We start from the raw sequence: 17857 nt of genomic DNA on the forward strand, positions 1-17857 counted from the left end.
TCTCTCTCCTTTTCGAAATTTTCCGAAGTCCGGGCTCAGGCTCGCGCTCCCTCCCCTTCCGCCCACCCCGGCCCCTTGGCGGCGCCCGCGGGAGGAGGGGGAGCGCCGGCCCCGGGGGCCGCGGGGTGACACCCGGCCCGGGGGTGGAGCATTGGCGTCGTGCGAGGGGTCGTGGCTGGCGGGGAGCCGCCCCCTCTCCCCCCGCTGCCGGGCCCCGCGCCCAACTTAGGGGGGTGGGGGGGCGGCTCCCCGGCCCGGCCCGGCCCGGGCGCGGGGACCCCCCTTCCCCGGGCACCCGGGGGGGCCGTCTCCCGCCGCCGGCGCCCGCCCTCCTCCCCGCCGCCGCCGCCGCCGCGGCCGCTCCTCAGCCTCCACCTCCTCCTCCTCCTCCTCCTTCTTCCTCCCCCCTCGCCGCCGTCGCCTCCGCCTCCCCCCGCCTCCCCCCGCCCGCCGCGGCGCTTTTGGTTCGGGGCGGCGGCGGGCCCCGGGCCGAGGCAATAAGAGCGGCAGCGGCGGCCGCGGCGGCAGCAGCTCCCGCAGCTCCTGCTCTGGTCTGCCTCGGCCCGGCGGCGGCCATCAGTCCCCTCGGCTCCGGCTCGAGGGGCGGGGAGCTGTCCGACCGACGCCACCCTCCCCTTCGCGCCGGCCCGCGCGCTCCGCGGCCCGCGCCCCGTAGTCCGCCCCGCGCGCTCCTCTCCGAGGAGCCGAGCCCGCGCCCGGCCCGCCCGCCCGGCGCTGCCCCGGCCCGCCCGGCCCTCGTCAGGCCGCCCGCGCCCGGCCCCGCCGCCGCCGCCGCAGCCCGGCCGCGCCCCGCCGCCGCCGCCGCCGCCGCCGCCGCCGCCATGGGCTGCCTCGGAAACAGCAAGACCGAGGACCAGCGCAACGAGGAGAAGGCGCAGCGCGAGGCCAACAAGAAGATCGAGAAGCAGCTGCAGAAGGACAAGCAGGTCTACCGGGCCACGCACCGCCTGCTGCTGCTGGGTAAGGGCAGGGCGGGGGGCGCCGGCCCCGGCCCGGCCCGGGGGCCCCGCGGGGCCCCCCGCGGGCCGCGCGCGCCGAGCCCGCCCCCCGCCCCGGGCGCGCGCTCCCGGCCCGCCGCCCGTTCGCGCGGGGCTCCGTCCGCGGGGGGCGAGGCCGGAAGGGGGACCCCAGGGCGCAGATTCGGCCGGGCGGGGGGTGGGGGGCGCTCAAAATGGGGCTGGGGGGGCCCGGCGGCGCGGACGCGGCTCCCGGCCCGGCCCGCCCGCCTCCCGCCGTCTCCGGCCCCCTCTCGCCCTCCCCCCCCCGTCTCTCTCTCGTCTCGCTCTCGGTCTTTTCGCGAGGCCTACACGACGCCAGGGCTTTGGGGTGCGTGTGGGGGAGGGGGACGGGGACGAAAAGGCCCGCGGGGACCCTGAGACCGCGACTTAGCTCGGGTTTGGGGGGACAGGAAGTGGGGCGGCGGGCCGAGGGAGGGGGACCCGCCTCCGTAGGGTGTGTGACTGGGGCCGAGGGACGGGGGCAGAGGGCGGGCGGCGCACGGTCCGTTGGGGGGCCTCGCCCGGGGGCGGCTGCGGCGGGGGAAGTGGCCGCGCGGGTGACATCAGCCCCCCGAGAGAGGACGGCGCGGTAAAGGTGGTGCAGTGGGGGAGGGGCGGGCCGTCGTGGCGCCGGGGGGGGGGGGGGCGGGGGGCGGCGGCCGCCGCTCGGTGCGTCTCGGGCAGGACCCGGCTGTGTGCGGAGCAGACGTGTCCTGGGCCAGGCCTGGCCGTGGAAGGAAGAGAAGGAGAATCAAATAAAATCAGTCCAACAAAACGAAAAGGAAAGCCCGCACGCAGAGGGCCGGGGGGGCAGTGACACGTCATTTCACCGTGTGACCTTTTTTCCCCTTCTAGACCTGCAGGCTTTTTGAAAAGCAGAGGAGAGCATTAATTGTAGCCGCTGACCCCCGCCCGCGCGGGAGCGCGCGCGCGCACCCGTGCCACACACCATTCACACACACACATCTTCCTGTTAGTGTGCCACACGGAGAGTGCCTGGCGAAAAAAGAAAAAAAAAAAAAAGACGTTCACAAATCAGATCTGGAAAATGACATTTGTCTGTAAATGGCTTCTGGGTCTGGAAATGGCGTTTTAGAAATCTTGTCCTTTCCAAGGTGGGAGGGCGGCCAGAGCCCTAAGGAAGACTTCCCAGGTGGGGGGGCCAGGAAAAGACATTAATTAGTTGTTGGTCAAGTGACACTTGGTTGTTTGGTTTTTCTTCTCTTTTTTTCCACTGCTGTTTCTCCTCTTTGGCCAAAAAAAAAGGGGGGGGGAGGGGGCCCTTAACTGTGAGGAGATGGCCTTTACCCCTTTTTTCTTTAGGTGCTGCTTTGGGAAAAAACAAAAGCATAAAGACTTGTCAAAATTGCCAAAAGAATGACACAAACACTAATTAGAATGGAAGTTTTCCACTTCCTTGGTAATTGGCTATCTGAATAAATTTGTGAATTTGCTAGGCTAAGTCCTAGTTCGTGGTCACATTTCAACCAAATAGCTTAATTATCAAGAAAAAACTGTGAAAGGCTTGTTTTTTCCTTCTGGTGGTGCTTGGCTTGGTGTTTGTGGATGGGTCAAGTCTTTGTTCTCCTGGGTCCAGATTTATGAATGCAGGAAATTAATAATTAAGTGAAAATAAGTCTCTTTGGTGTTTATGCATTTGCAATCCCACTAATTAAATGGTATATATATGGAGATCCTTGTCTAAAAAAGTAGAATTATGCTATGTGAGTATCAATGTGCATATGATTTGATTTCAAAGTGCAACCTGGAGAAGTCTAGAACCTTCCCTGGGAATGTTAACTTGCTTTATGAATTCTAATTTAAGTCAGGTGTGATGCTAATGACACCTTTAAGTTACCAACACCTTTTGTGTCTCCACTTAATTTGAGACCTCCTAGCTGGGGGTCTCATCATTCTAAGGTACCCTAGCCTCTATGGCTGCATTTTGTCACAATTTATTAATAGCCTCTGGCACAAGAATCGGCAGCCCAAGCCAGTGGCAACATTTTATATTCCTAATGGTTGATCTCACCGAATAATAATCCCCCCTCCCCAATGGAAACATCTTTATGCCCCAAGTCCTCCTCCCCCATCTTAATTTAATGACAGGAAAATTAACTGAATTACCAAACTACCAAAAAAAAATTTTTTTTAATCTTAGTTTTCAGCCTAGTTGTCTAATTTCATAAATGTGGAAACTGAGGCACAGATCTATTTGTGTCTGTAAAACACAGGTGTGGCACATTTTAATACTTCTGCATGCAGAATATTAAAGATCCTGATCAATATTCCACATTCTTTTTGTGGAATTTCCAAATGTGCCTTCTGTATTTTAATTTGCAAGAGTTACACTCATTAAGATAGAATGTTTGCTTTGAAATCAATGTTTCTATGCAAACTAACTTTAACTTTCACAGATATTGATTACAGGCTTGTGAAAAGGCAGGAAGAGGAGGAATGCTTTGCTATTTGGGCATTAAAACAACAATTAATACAATTCCAAGTTTAGGGGAAAAGAGGGAGTAAATCCATACTGCTTGTGTGTGGGAGGAGGGCAAGAAAAAACTATTCACATAGGGAATATTTGTGGTACAGTACATTTACCCCCCCCCCAAAAAAATGCAAAATAGTAGCAATCCTCCCTCTAGCTTGCTGGAAATGTTTTTTTCCCCATAAAATGTTATTATTATTTATTAATAATCAAATGAAAGGTGAATTAAAATGGAGGCTTATGTTTCTTCCCACTCTTTTAGTTTGGAGGGGCTTAAATCTTTTAAATTCAATGGTTTCCAGGAATATTTATCTTAATTATAAAGTCTTTTCTTCTGCCTTACTGTTGTTACAGTTTTTATCTAATGCTAATCTGGTCTCAAGTGCTCTATTGATATTAAATTGTGTTGTTTTTTTGAGGTGACAGATAATTGATGGTCTTCCATTTTCCTCTGCCACATGGTTGTTGTATCCTGAGACAGTTTATCTTTAGAAATGTACAGTTTGCTGGGGCAGGAGGGTGAATAAGTAGCTAGAATGTAATATTGAGCACATAGGGGTGGATTTTAAGTAGCCCAGGGTGGGGGGACCCGCGGGGCGGCTGCTGCATTGTGCGAATGTTTGGGGAGCAGGCCTGCATGGCTACGCGCTGGGGGGGAAACTGCAGTGTCTGGGCATTGTTTGCGAATCCTGGGTATTTTAACCACAGAACATCTGACAAACAGTGAATTATATGTGGCTCTGTACGTTGGTGTGTAGGTTTTACGAGTGAATGCTCACATTTCAAGGCTCCACTTCTCAGTTTTAATCAGTTCTCCCCCTCAAATGACAAAATTGCGTCATATCTTCTCCTTACCCCTATCTCCAACACCCCACAAAATTGAACATGGCATCCAAAAGAGGAAAACAAATACCTTTAAAACAAAAAAACGCAGAACCTCCTTAATTCTTGTTTGTTATTCTGATGGTGAAATACTACAGGTAGACACTGAGTTGGAAATGTTTCATTTGTTTTCTCTGCGTCGAAATTGCAAGTCTGTCTTGTGTTTGTTGTATGTTGCTTCTATGGAAGAAAAAAAAAAAGAAGCCACGGACAGCAGCTCTCTCCCTGCCAAAGCCTGGGAGGCGCCTCTTTCTTAACCTGAGCCTTACTCTCGTCCTCTAGGTGCTGGAGAGTCTGGGAAAAGCACCATCGTGAAGCAGATGAGGATTCTGCATGTTAATGGGTTTAATGGAGAGTAAGTGTCCAGTCTGTGTCAGGGTGCTCACGAAGAAGGAGTGACAAACTTGATACTAACCTTTAGGGAGGATAGCTAGGTACGGGGGGAGTTGGGCTGCTAATTTTCACTATTTTCCCCCCTAATTTACACATTAGAAAACCGTGGAGCAAGCTCTTGGGAGCACCCCACCCCCCATTTTAAGCTTGGGCAGTACTAACAGTCTCCTATCCCCAGGAAACAGTGCCTGGTCGCAGAGGACACTTCACCAGCTCTTGGCCAGGTGACAGCGTCTGGAGGCCAGGTCCTCTGCGGCAGACTCGAGCTTTCTGCTGCAGTGAGATTCCAACATGGCTGACTCGGCCTTGGCCACCCCTGGTGGGGCCGGGGCTGACCGTGGCCACGCGGGCGGGCGGGCCGGCCGGCCGGCCAGCGGGAAGCGCAGGGGAAGGGTACAGGCCAGCCCTCGCCTACTGATGGCAGGCCTCGTGCACAGTTTTTCTTTGATTTTGGAGAGCCCCCTTTTGAATTAACATTATGCATAATTGTTTCCCTTATTTAAAAACTAATGCTGCTGCCTAAAGAAGTGAAAGGGAAGAGCTGAAATAAGGAAAAGACTGGGTTAAGAGGCTCCTGGCTAGTTCAAGGGGCTTTTTTGCCTTTGAAATGTCCTTCTACGCCTCGTGGCACCGGACAGTGTGGCAGCACCGCAGACACAGCGAGAGAGCACGAGTGTGCCTTACAGATGTAAGAGGAGTAGGGGTCCCGCTTTCCGTGAAGAATGCAAAGGGAATGTCGTTAGTAAATTGGGGGATTTGCCTCCCCCCGTTCCCCATCCGTCATTCTCCAAAGCTAATTTCCCCAGTGGCTAACCTTAGAGGGCAGCCCCCCCCCCCACACCCAGTCGGCAGCGACAAGCCCATTCAGAAGGAAGGTTGCCCCTCGGCCCATTCCTTTCAGTGCAGAAAGGGTAAATGGAGTCATGGCAGCAGTTCATGGAAAATTCTAGAATTTGTTAGATCCAAGAATTGGGGGGGGGGGGGTTGAAAAAGATTACATCATCCACACAAATGATCAGTTTAGTTTAAAATATTTTTATCTCTAATTCACAAATATTAATTAGTATGCAGGAGGCCAGGGCTAGTTAGCTTATCCATTTTGTGAATGACTTATAAGTTATCACCAGGCGCCATGTTCAACTAAGGAAGTCACCGTCACCTGTTCCTGATATCCCCTTGCCAGCGGTCATGGTCATCCTCTCATTAAGCAAAAAGAACCAGAAAATGTAGCATAAATTTTCTCCCCAACATTGTGGGGGTGCTTCTTCATGAGGCTAGTCAAGCAAAAATAATTTGACCATGCACCCTCTAGATAAATATTTTGGTTAAATTGGACATGGCTAGCACTTTTAAAAGATGCAGCAGCCAGTGTTTCCCATAGCTGGAGTTAGCGAGAGGCAAAGCCATCCTTGAAAGTAATGCACCTTTAAGCTTTGACCTCCAGCTTACCCTCAGATCTTAAAGAAAGGGTTCTCCTAAACGAGCCTCTGAGGGTTCTAAACCAGAACTTCTCTTTTCTCATTTTCCCTTTGAAAAGAGTAAGGTCCATTTCCAGTTTGCCTCCTCGCACCTCTAAGGATATTACATTTAGCCTGCAAAAATGACATACGGAGGAAGGGAGGGGTCTAGGTACCTTATTTTTACCTAGCATAGCTCAGCTGCCTCCCTCTCACTGTAGTATTTATTACAGCAAATGCTGTTCCCTCCCGAGAGGAATTCCTGTGGAATAGTGAGTCTCTAAAAGATGGCTGCCCCAGCTCTGGGTCCCCCCCCCCACCATCTTTCCCGCCAGCAATGCGTTTTCTTAATTTTTAATTGAGCTAATTTGCCTTAACTGTCCATAGGCTGCCACCACTGTTACTTGTTTTAAGAGTACCATCCTATTCATTTGACCTTCAGAAACAACAGAGGTCGAATATGAGATTTTTTTTTCTTAACTCAGATCTCACTCTTCCTCCCAATTTAATTCGAGGGGCAGGGAGAGACAGCCTCAGCCTTGGTTGATCTAATCAACTAAACTACCCTGCCCTTCCACCTTCCAAAGGAGGAGCAGGTAACTGCTGACTCGGAAGATCAGATTTGGGTGTTTGGATTTTTTTTTTCCTCCCAGACATTGTTCTAAGTGACATTTTTATAGGACAAGCTATTAGTAAAAACAATGTATAGGTAGGTTTCCCCCAAAGAAAGAAGGGACGCCATTAACTTTACACCAGGAAGTTGGGACAAAAAGGCTCCCATCTAGGCCTTTGCTTGGTACAGCATTGTGAAGATTCTGACCTGGGAGAATTTGGAGCCTCTTGCGCAGCCATATTCTCCAAAGAATTGTGAGATAAATCACTGCTTTACCTCCCTAATGCATGTACATTTAGTGAAAGCACAAGAAAATAATTATCCGTCCCTCCCGTATCCGACCAGAGTCTCCAGAGGGCTCCGTTAATACAGCAGCAGAGGTGTGGAATTCTTCCCCTACGGCCCGCAGTCTCTGTAGACATTCTGACTTAGCCAGAGAGGCTACCTAAGCATTAACGGGAGGATGGCGCGCGAAGTGTTGCATTTGCTCTTGGCTGGTTGCTTCTCGAGTGTGGAGAGGCTGTGTGGGGTTTGTGTGAATTGCGGTGCCTTGCAGATTAGGTGAGCTTTCAATCTCTCTTTAAAAGGGGCGGCGAAGAGGACCCGCAGGCTGCAAGGAGCAACAGCGATGGGTAGGCACATCCAAAAACAGAAAAGTTTCTTCACAAACAAGACACACACGAGGCTCACACGGGGAACTTGACGACACAGACCCAGGGGGGGAAGAATCATTTACGGGCCATCAGCCATCTTGCTATATGCATTTGTAAACAGCACATCAACCATTTCTTAGCAAGTAAAGTGCAAAACATGATTTCTTTTTTCTTGGCCGGGCCTAAAATGTAACTCGATCCAGCTGGGGGAAAAGTTACAGCTTTCAGTTCTAGACGATCATTTAAAACAATTTTGAGAACTGATATTTCCCTACATAGCTCGCCCACCCCCCAGTTCTCTGATTGAATCAACTACTTGGTTTTTAAAACTACTAAACTTTGTCCTCCCAGTGGTTGGTCCTGTTTTGAAATTCAGACCTCTTTCAGAATATCCCCCCCTCATTAAAATATGCAGTGCCTCGTGGTTCTTGTAAGCCATGGCACCTGGGGGCAGGTCATTGCTAAGAATCATCTGGAAGCCCTGGGCCTTTGATTGCTAGCACTTTACATCAGCTGATACATGCCATTGCTGTCCATCTCAAGCTGCCATTGCTTCCTCATCGCGCCCGTGTACACGCACATGTCCACACGCACACGCATGCCAGGGAACCCATTCCAGCTCTGCTTGTGCACTCTGCATGCAGGGACGGAGCAGCTGTTTCTCATGAGAACACACAGCCTTTGACCTAGCCTAGGGCATCTCCAAGAAATAGCTTCTGTAGCCAGAGAGGGGAGGGGCAAAGGCTATGGGACGGGGACAAAGTTACTGACACGTGTTTGTTCATCTGTTTCTTTTAGAATGTATCACCCCTAGATGATGGCTACAGTTTCTCAACTTCCCAACCATGTCATATCACACTTTGCATGCTGGAATTGTTCGGTCTTTAGCAACTCCTAATAAGAATACTATTCTGTTCCCTGAGGGAGGGGGGGGGGAGGGGGGGGAGGGGGGAGGAGGGATGGGCCCCTACCCTATTTACCTATGACCTAACCTTTAAGGATAAGTGAAAAAGCAAAAAGCAAAAAAAAAAAAAAAAAAAAATCAGAAAAAGCAAAAATCCAAAAAAAAAAAAAAACCCCAAATCATACACACATGCCATAAAACCCTACCCCAAACCCAAAAACCCACCCACAAAAACTAGAAAGAGATCCTTGATTGGCAAATCTAGTAGAACAGAAATCTAAAAGGCATCTATACAAAAGATGAGTGATTGACAAAGTACTGTACCAAAAGCTGGCATCCGAAACAATGGCAAGCCCTTACTGATGAGCGACCCTACAGTGTACTAGATGTTGTGCTAAAACCTCGGACCCCACTAACACCTTTTCTGCACGTCTTTCTGTGACTGTTCTACAAGTAAAAACTAAGGATTAACAATCGTGATAAATAAAAATTCTCTGCATGTTTCAGCAATTCCTGTATCCTGCGTCTGTCTTCTGTCTTCTCTTCTTTTGTCTGTCCCCACAAGCACAAAGACCAAGTGTAGAGCAGAAACTATAATGACCACAGCCTTCCCCTGCCACTAACTGAGAGGGGGAGGGGGAGACATGGCATGTCAATATATTAATCCCACTAATACCCTTTATATATTCTGGAGGAGGGAGGGAGGGAGGAAGGGCAGCAGTACCCCCAAACTACTTCCAGCTCCAGTCCCAGCCCTAGTCAATTAGAATTCTGGCAAATGGCATATATTTTGCCTTTGTTGCATAGTTCAGAGACATCTACAGAGTTTTCCCTGGATTTCACAATCATTGTTAAATTAATTAAGCTGTAGTTCCAATTGAGGTGAACCTGCCAGCCCCCAGTACGACATCTCCATCTACATAGTAATTGCTTCAATGGAAGAGTTTTATGTTTTAGTATGACACACCCGAATTAGACTTTAGATTTCTATTTTAGCTGTTTTATACTTGATATACTCCCACACCTATCCGCATGCGTAGATGAATACTGAACACGTTCTCAAAATATCCGTATTTTAAGACTGGAAGTTTTCCAATTATCATACTACTACTTAGACCAAAATATCAAGCTGAATGAAAGAATCTCACTTCTGGAAATACTTTTCTCTCAAATGTGGAGCTGGGTATTGAGTTCCCAGTCATACCTCAGTTTTCTACGAAACCTTAAAAACAGACTTGGGGGCTCCCTGTGCCAAAGACATGGGCCCCCTTTTAGTGGCAGGGGTGGGTTTGTCACAGGAGGTTCTGGGGAAATTCAGAAATCGAGGCTGAACACTGGGGCCATAAGATAGGAGTCCTTTTCATTGTAACTCCCAAATGACCGCGTTCAGTCTACCATCTGGAGATGACATAATGTCAGAGATGAGTGTCCTCCTCATGCCCCAAGTGGAACAGTTCCACCAGGCCAGGGCTCTGCGTCATGAGCCCTTTCCACAACAGGTTTATAGGCCTGGGTGGCCCGAAACTCCTTTCAGATGGGTACCCCTTCCCAGGCTTACCTCCACTCCTGGGACTCCCCAAATGTCCTTAGTTGAGAGTGCTTTAAACAGTCCTGAGTTTGGTACATCTGTCCCCCTCCCCAGGACGAGGTGCCCCTGAACTTTGCACTCCTTATCTGATGGGAAAGATGGTGTCCAAGGAGTCAGTCCATGAGTTCAGGCGCTCAGCCCTTTTAAAAAACAAGGGCCTGCTAAAATCCGGGCAGAGGGAGGACCTGTGGGCAGGTGCGCACACCCTTCCCCCCCTCCAGCCTCCCCACAGCAGTAGCTGCCCTGCCTGGCTGCGGTTGCTGTCCATCCTCCTTTGCATCTCCTTGGCCTTAGTTTTCTGTCCTCTACCCTGCAGGGCTCATTTACTTTATTATTGCCCTACTGTGACCAGCGGGGCTGGGAGAATACTAAGAAAACAATCCCCAGAGGCGTGCCCCATTATTAGCAAGCATCATTGTTAGGTCTGTCTCTGTAACTAACTCAGCCTCAGTTTCCCCTTCTGGGGCGGGGCTAGAATGCCTTCCTAACCCTTCACATGTGATGTGTCCTGTCATGGGGTCCAGCTGTGCTGTGTGTGCTGGCTCCTTCACCCCACTAAAAACAGACGTCATGCGGCGTGCAAACACACACCTTGGGCTAGACAAGACACAGAGTCTGTAACCCCATATAAGGAGGGGGCTCTGTCCCCTCCCCCCCACACACCTGTGCCTGTCATGAAGGCAGATTCAGAAAGTCCTGCAGTATCTGGGTCCCTATGATGTGGTGTAAGAACATTCTCTCCAGGGACCCTAGCAACCAAAGGTCATGGCCTTTACCTGTGGGACCAGTGATGGTATCTGCATACAGGTGGTTCCAGAGTGACATCATGAGCCCTGCTGTATGCTGTACTACACGGAAAGCCAGGGAAAAGCAACAAAACCTCTAGCCTGCCACGGGGACCTGACCCCACCTTCATCAATAGTGGGAAGGCAGGGTCTTAATTTTATTCCTGTTCCCATTGGTGTGCATTAACACGGCAAACTAGAAATACTGCCAGCCGCAGCACCCAGAACATCATCTCCCTGTGACAGACATAGGTTCTTAAATAAATAATAAATATATAAGTGGGCCACAAATAAATACATGAAGGTGCAGTGCTCTGGAGGCTGCAGTTAACACCATCACTGCCACTGGCTGGCTCTCGGTATGCAAATTAGCAACCCAGAGAGTCTCAAACCTCATCTACCTTGTTATGACCCCTTACCCCACCCCTACTCCACCCCCCAAGTGCTGCTGAAGGTCAGGTAGAAGCCCCCTCAGAAGGGGACCTCCCTCCCATCCAATGACATCACATCAGGAAGAGCAGATGAGCCAGGTGCAGCTTCTGGTACAGTCGTCATGATCTCAGGGCCAATTTGTTAATCTGCTGCCCGCCCCCTCCCCCAAATCAGGCATGTCTGCAAGACATGTTTGGGAGGCTGCAATTTATCCGGGTGCCTCCAATCCACACAGATCGGAACCCACAACTCCTTGAAGAACAGAATACTATGCTTTTTAGTTGTCAAGCCTTGCTTAGTGACATTGCCGGGTGACAGGGTGCAATATGATTTTCTTTTCTTTTCAATTCCACTGTAGTGAGAAGGCCACCAAAGTGCAGGACATCAAAAACAACCTGAAGGAGGCGATTGAAGTATGTGCCCAGCCCCTGCGCTCTGTCGCTAGTCCCTCCCCGCCCCCACACTGTGCGGCCCCCTGACCAACTGACAATCATTTCAGACCATTGTGGCCGCGATGAGCAACCTGGTGCCCCCTGTGGAGCTGGCCAACCCCGAGAACCAGTTCAGAGTGGACTACATTCTGAGCGTGATGAACGTGCCTGACTTTGACTTCCCACCTGTAAGCCACACCCCTCTCCTGGGTAGCACTGCCCCTCCCACCTCCGCCATAAATGACACGACCCTCTCCCCCTGACCCTGGGACAAGGGGCATCATGATACTCAGACTTAATAGGTTAATTCCATACAGAACTGTAACCAACGAATGGCATCAGGGCTTGGTTCAAGATGGATGAATCCTGTCACCCCTTGTAAATCTTAGCCACTCCACACGTAGCCATTACACTTTGTAGTACAGTTCTCACTTGGTTTGATTGTAGATTTTTATGAAGGGAAAAAAAGCCCCTAAATTCTGACTGTCTCGTTTGTCCCTCCTCCATAGTAGGGTGAAGTAAACTGCATGTTAAACATGGCATTCAATACTGAAAGCCCAGGGGAGATGTCATGGGATGCTAGTAAACGCTGTGCCCATGGGGGACAATCTTAACCTTAATCCTTTACCTTCTGACCTTGATGAAGGTTTTCCTAAAGTCAGTCCTTCCTTAAGGACAAATGAAAACCTTTTCTCATTGTTTAACATTATCAAAGAAATACCTATAGGATAATCAACATACACATCAAAACTGAGCAGAGCATTATGGAAAATAAGGCCTTCTGCTTTATACCCTGGACAAGGGTGCATGGTAAACAGTTGACAAACACCTATCGGCTTCATAAAGGACTTTTTAAGGAATGTAGAGCTGCTCAAACCCAAGCATATACATCTGGGCCCCTTTATGGGGGAAAAAGGGTTTATAAGAGGGGGACCAGGAAGCAGGGTAGAAAGACATGCCTAGGCCTAGGAGGAAGAGATTTGTCTCCAGCTGAAACAATGAGTTATTGTTGCCTTTCGTGGGAATTCTGTTTGTGTATTTTAAACAAATTTGGCTGCAAACTTCTCAGGGAAATTATCCGAGTACATAAATTTTTCTTTAAACTAGCAGTTAATGAAAACAAATTCAAGACATGGCCTTTCTCATTCTGTATCCATAATGGGACACAATAAAATTTCAGACTGTTACTCCAAATACACCCAAGCAGTCACCTGTACCAGTGCTACAGGTCCCTCCACCTCCCAATACCTGAACTTTTTATGTTCCTACTTGCAGTTCACCAGCATCATTTTAGTTAAAATTCATACTTTCCTAGAAGGAAAATTAGCCCAGCACCTTTGACCTATAAAGTTTCTTTTGTTTTCACAGGCTGAATTATTTATTGCCATATTCTCCTAATATTGATATCCGTCCTATATAAACTTCTGCAATAATAAGTAAATAACTTAGTAGTTTACCCCTTCTCACCCCCCACACCCAACAAATAACAGAAAAAGCTTCCTAAGACCAGTAGTTCATCATGGAAGGAAAATGGGAATGAAACAGCCTTGTGAGCATTCACTTGCCAGATGCCCTCACCCTTTGGAACCCCACAGTTCAAGTAACAGTGTTTCTGATTTGGTGTATGCTCACGACTTCCTCTAAACTTTCTTTCTTGCTTCCCTTTCAGGAATTCTATGAGCATGCCAAGGCTCTGTGGGAGGATGAGGGAGTGCGTGCCTGCTACGAGCGCTCCAATGAGTACCAGCTGATTGACTGTGCCCAGTAGTGAGTAGCCTCGCTGCCCCCCCCCCCCCATCCCACTAGCAGTGAGAGTGTTCGGATCTGATGCACTTATTTCACAACCCACGATTGCACTTTTTAGAACAGTGGCACTCTTTGATAGGAACAGTTAATACCTGTTACTTGCAACAAAATGATGCTCATAATGAATGAGCTCAAAGTAATTAATTGCAATGAATGACCTGAGAGAAACAGAGCGGTTCTCACACTTAGGGAAATGTAAAACGATTCTAGTTCATTGCTGGGATTTAAAAACCTAGTGGAGAAGAGCGGGAGAGATAAAAACACATAGGCAACTCAGTACAGGATGGGGTATTTCCAAACAGAAGTGTTACCTGGGAGGAGGCCAGGTGAGGCCTGCAGGGACAATGGAAGACACCTTACTCTGACACCAGCTGTAGACGTAGGCCAGCTCACTGAAGAGTTGCTGTAACCAAGAAGGCAAAAAAAGATTGAAAGAATAGATTTTTAGTTCGTGCCTCTAACCTGATACCTGAGCTACTACACACCTTTCCCTAGGGATCCCTGACACCCTTCCCCATCTCTTCAAGGGATATCGCTGCCCTGCTGCGAACGTGCCTTTTAAATACTTTACAACCTCCCTCATCCTGTATACAGGAAAGCAAGCATATGGTGGTCTGAGCCATTAAAAAAAAAGTGTGTTTGCTGATGCCGTCCTGAGGTACAAAGCAACTCACTGAGCAACTCCAAGGGAGGTGTCTGGAGAGGAGGAGGAGGAGAGGGGGGCATTGGAGCTTATCTCCAGTGTCCTAGTGAAATCCTCAGGTTATCTTTCCTTGGCTCTGCTTTTCCATAGGACGTTTAGTGTCACCTACATAAATCCCTTACAGTTGAATATGCAGGCCACGTTGAGTGGATTCTCTCAAGGAACAGCAAAACAGCCCCCACTCCTTGAACAAAGTCCCTGGTTTTCTCAAAAGTCTGAACACTAATTATAGTAACACCAAACAGATGGAAATCCTGCAATTGTTTGGCATTTGTGTTTTGGATCCAAGTCAGGAGTTGAGTACAGGTACAAGATTAGGTGCCTTTGGCCACTCCACCCCACTCCACCCTGTAACTAGCAGCTAAAAGTTTCATTAATTAACAGTCATTTGAACAGGGTTATTTATTTGGTTTTGGTCACACCATTTAAAAAGTTTTGAGGCTTTTTTTTTTCTTTTTTTCCTAAAGCAGTACAACATCACCTGAAACTTTATTTTAAAAGCACAAACTTACTAAGTTTTAAGAAAACTTAGAAAAGAGATCCACATAACTTTCCAACTTTTAAAAATGTCTTCCTTAACTGGATGGCTCAGGCAGCCCTGTGTTAGCAGTGACCAGCACGGTTCTGGTTTAACCGCCTGTATGGTGGAGTGGAGGTGCTGGTGTCCTGCCCATTTCTTCAGCTGCCTATTTTTATTTGTTGAGCTGGAGTTTGGCTGGCCCGGCTCCAGATGTCTCCTCACAAGATTTGGTGCTGAGGATCTATTTATAGAACTGTGGTTCTGTCGCCATGGCAACACGCGGGAGGCCAGGGTGGCTAGGAGCTATTTCTGGACCCAGTGCTGTAATGTAAGATTGATTGGGCAAGTTAGTGTATCCTCTAAGCCAGACTAACTCGGAACTGGTAGAAAGGAAAGGGAAAGAGGAGGGGGGGGGGGGGGGAGAAAACACAAAAACTTCGGGGTTTCTTTAGACTTTTTGTCCTCTTGTGATTTTTTCTGATAAGCCCACTTTTAAAATAGATTCCTACCTCCCCCCCCCCCCCCAAAAAGCCAAACTTTTACATTCCTATTAATTTTCCAGTCTTAACAAAAGTTAACTTTCTTACCTCTGTGTCCAGCAACACAGGCGAGATGTTTTAAACTGGTGTGTGCCTCCTATGCAGTGCTGGGGGTGCGAGGGCCTTCGTGCTGTCTTTTCATTCTTCACTTCCATTCCCTAACACACGCATGCACTATTTGGCCTTGTAGCCAAAGCCAGGTACTTTGACAATTAAAAGCTTTTTTGGTCAGTTATTACCAAAGGGCAGGGATCTCACTGACTGGTTTTGGGGTCCTTGCTCTGTTTTGTTGTTTGTTAAGCCCTGTCACCAACCTGGGCCGTTTATTCTTTCCCTGGGACAATCATTTCTCGTGGGCCCATTGGCATGAGCCCTGAACACCACCACGTGTCTTTTTTTCTCCCAGTTTCCTGGACAAGATTGATGTGATCAAGCAGGCCGACTACGTGCCGAGCGACCAGGTATAGTTAGGGGGTGGTACCCTCTGTCCACACTGCCATCGTGACTGTTTTGGTTGTCTCTGGTGAGAGCCACTGACCCCCGCCCCTTGTTTTAGGACCTGCTCCGCTGCCGTGTCCTGACCTCTGGAATCTTTGAGACCAAGTTCCAGGTGGACAAAGTCAACTTCCAGTAAGTGAATGCTTCAGCTTTTACCAAACACACACCGTGGTGTCTTGCTGTCCCTCGAGGGGTTGGTGGCAGACCCTTTGCAGTAACCAGGCCACTCTCCTCTCTTCCAGCATGTTCGATGTGGGCGGCCAGCGCGATGAGCGCCGCAAGTGGATCCAGTGCTTCAATGGTGCGTTCTCAGTGGCCTTAAGAACGTGTGCTTCTGTCATGGGGGTGATTGTTTCTGCTCTTCACACTCCCTGCCTTCGCTTCCTTGTGTTTTAGATGTGACTGCCATCATCTTCGTGGTGGCCAGCAGCAGCTACAACATGGTCATTCGGGAGGACAACCAGACCAACCGCCTGCAGGAGGCTCTGAACCTCTTCAAGAGCATCTGGAACAACAGGTGTGTGCCAAGCCTGCCCCCACCCAGCCTCCCAAGGCCCCAGCCTGCACTCTTCCTGAGCATTAAGCCTGCCTCCCTCTCTCTCTCACTAGATGGCTGCGCACCATCTCTGTGATTCTGTTCCTCAACAAGCAAGATCTGCTTGCTGAGAAAGTCCTCGCTGGAAAATCGAAGATTGAGGACTACTTTCCAGAGTTCGCTCGCTACACCACTCCTGAGGATGGTATGGAGGGCTTGCTCATGGTGGGGGCAGGGGGCGGGGGGGAGGGAGCTCTTCATTCACGTGGGCCTTTTTGCAAATGATGGGGCTGAAAGTGCCCACCCTTCCCCTCACTACCATACCAGAAAAGATCCATAGGGGAAGCTAGGCAAACTTACCTTTCTTCATTTTCATATGGAGAAATCGGGAGTTCTGAGAACTTAAGGGGCTAATATATTAGCATCTAGACCTGCCAGAACCTTTATTAACCGCCTTAATAAAATATTTGCATCCTTCGCAGCGACTCCCGAGCCCGGAGAGGACCCACGCGTGACCCGGGCCAAGTACTTCATTCGAGATGAGTTTCTGGTGAGTCACGCTTGTCTTACATTCTAAGTGTAAGGATGGAGCTGTTTGGTCCCCGCCCGGTGGGCTGGCTGTGGGGGTGCCAGGGGTCGAGCGGGTCTCTGACCAGCACTGTTGTCTGCCCACAGAGAATCAGCACTGCCAGTGGAGATGGGCGCCACTACTGCTATCCTCACTTCACCTGCGCTGTGGACACCGAGAACATCCGCCGCGTGTTCAACGACTGCCGTGACATCATCCAGCGCATGCACCTCCGCCAGTACGAGCTGCTCTAAGAAGGGAACCCCAAATTTAATTACAGCCTTAAGCACAATTAATTAAAAGTGAAACGCAACTGTGCACGCAGTTAGTCACCCACCATAGGGCATGACTAACAAAGCAACCTTTCCTTTCCCCCAAGTGATTTTGCGAAACCCCCTTTTCCCTTCAGCTTGCTTAGATGTTCCAAATTTAGAAAGCTTAAGGCGGCCTACAGATAAAAAAGAAAAAGAAAAAGGCCACAAAAGTTCCCTCTTCTCTTTCAGTAAATAAATAACAGCAGCAAACAGAAATAAAGAAATAAATGAAACAAATGAAACAAATGAAATAAATATTGTGTTGTGCAGCATTCAAAAAATCAAAATAAAAATTAAATGTGAGCAAAGAATGTTGGGACTCTGTGCATTGCTCGCCGTTCCAAACCAGCTCCCGCTGTCCATGCGCATGGTTTATTGGTCCTTCATCAAGACTTGAGAAGCCCCATGTCCAGATAAAGCCCCTTCTGGTATTTGTGGTGCAAAGTATGTTTCTGGTGATATAAACCCTCGGCAACAGCGCCTGTTTTCCTTGTTCCTTAGTAGCCCTACCTTTTGGTTATTGTTGCCCTGTTTTAGCCAAGGGTTGGTAACCAACCTACACTATCATTACATCATCTCACACATTCCTGTTTACCTGCCCACCCTCAAAATGTTGAAGTATTTGTTAGAGGATATGGACTAAAATAGGTGGAGAGATTTCCATGGGTGGGAGGAGGATGGGCCTGGTCAAGAAATGATTTCAAGACCATCTCTACACTAGGCCCG

General features: G+C 49.3%; 1 protein-coding gene and 1 long non-coding RNA gene across 5 annotated transcripts; one reads left to right on the forward strand and one right to left on the reverse strand.

Moving 5' to 3' along the window:
* The first annotated feature begins 761 nt into the window (after nt 1-761).
* Nucleotides 762-17439, forward strand: LOC122124612 (guanine nucleotide-binding protein G(s) subunit alpha). 4 transcript variants are annotated; one of them, XM_042699281.1, is made up of 13 exons: nt 762-981; nt 4675-4747; nt 7443-7487; nt 11576-11630; nt 11717-11836; nt 13318-13415; nt 15623-15677; nt 15773-15846; nt 15957-16015; nt 16111-16231; nt 16324-16454; nt 16732-16799; nt 16925-17439. In XM_042699281.1, exons 1-13 carry the CDS (start codon nt 843-845, stop codon nt 17069-17071), a joined length of 1185 nt encoding a protein of 394 aa, XP_042555215.1. In that variant the 5' UTR covers nt 762-842; the 3' UTR covers nt 17072-17439. The 4 variants fall into 4 exon arrangements, with proteins under 4 accessions (XP_042555215.1, XP_042555219.1, XP_042555216.1 ...); XM_042699285.1 differs by having other exon boundaries at nt 783-981; nt 11573-11630; XM_042699282.1 differs by lacking the exon at nt 7443-7487 and having other exon boundaries at nt 787-981; nt 11573-11630.
* On the reverse strand, nt 6300-8424 carry LOC122124620. Its single transcript, XR_006150605.1, has 3 exons — nt 8345-8424; nt 6662-6665; nt 6300-6312 (listed from the first exon to the last, which is right to left on the reverse strand). It is a non-coding gene; the product is annotated as an uncharacterized LOC122124620 (long non-coding RNA).
* Nucleotides 17440-17857: the final 418 nt, after the last annotated feature.

Source organism: Dipodomys spectabilis, unplaced genomic scaffold (assembly GCF_019054845.1).
Source record: "Dipodomys spectabilis isolate Male_0828 unplaced genomic scaffold, ASM1905484v1 ptg000240l, whole genome shotgun sequence".
NCBI lineage: Eukaryota > Metazoa > Chordata > Mammalia > Rodentia > Heteromyidae > Dipodomys > Dipodomys spectabilis.

Bases quoted from the DNA above. Each gene is read 5' to 3' on its own strand.
- LOC122124612 (XM_042699285.1), top strand. From the start codon at position 843: ATGGGCTGCCTCGGAAACAGCAAGACCGAGGACCAGCGCAACGAGGAG. The intron at 13,416-15,622 runs GTGAGTAGCCTC...TTTTTCTCCCAG, and splicing joins CTGATTGACTGTGCCCAGTA to TTTCCTGGACAAGATTGATG. The intron at 16,800-16,924 runs GTGAGTCACGCT...GTCTGCCCACAG, and splicing joins TCATTCGAGATGAGTTTCTG to AGAATCAGCACTGCCAGTGG.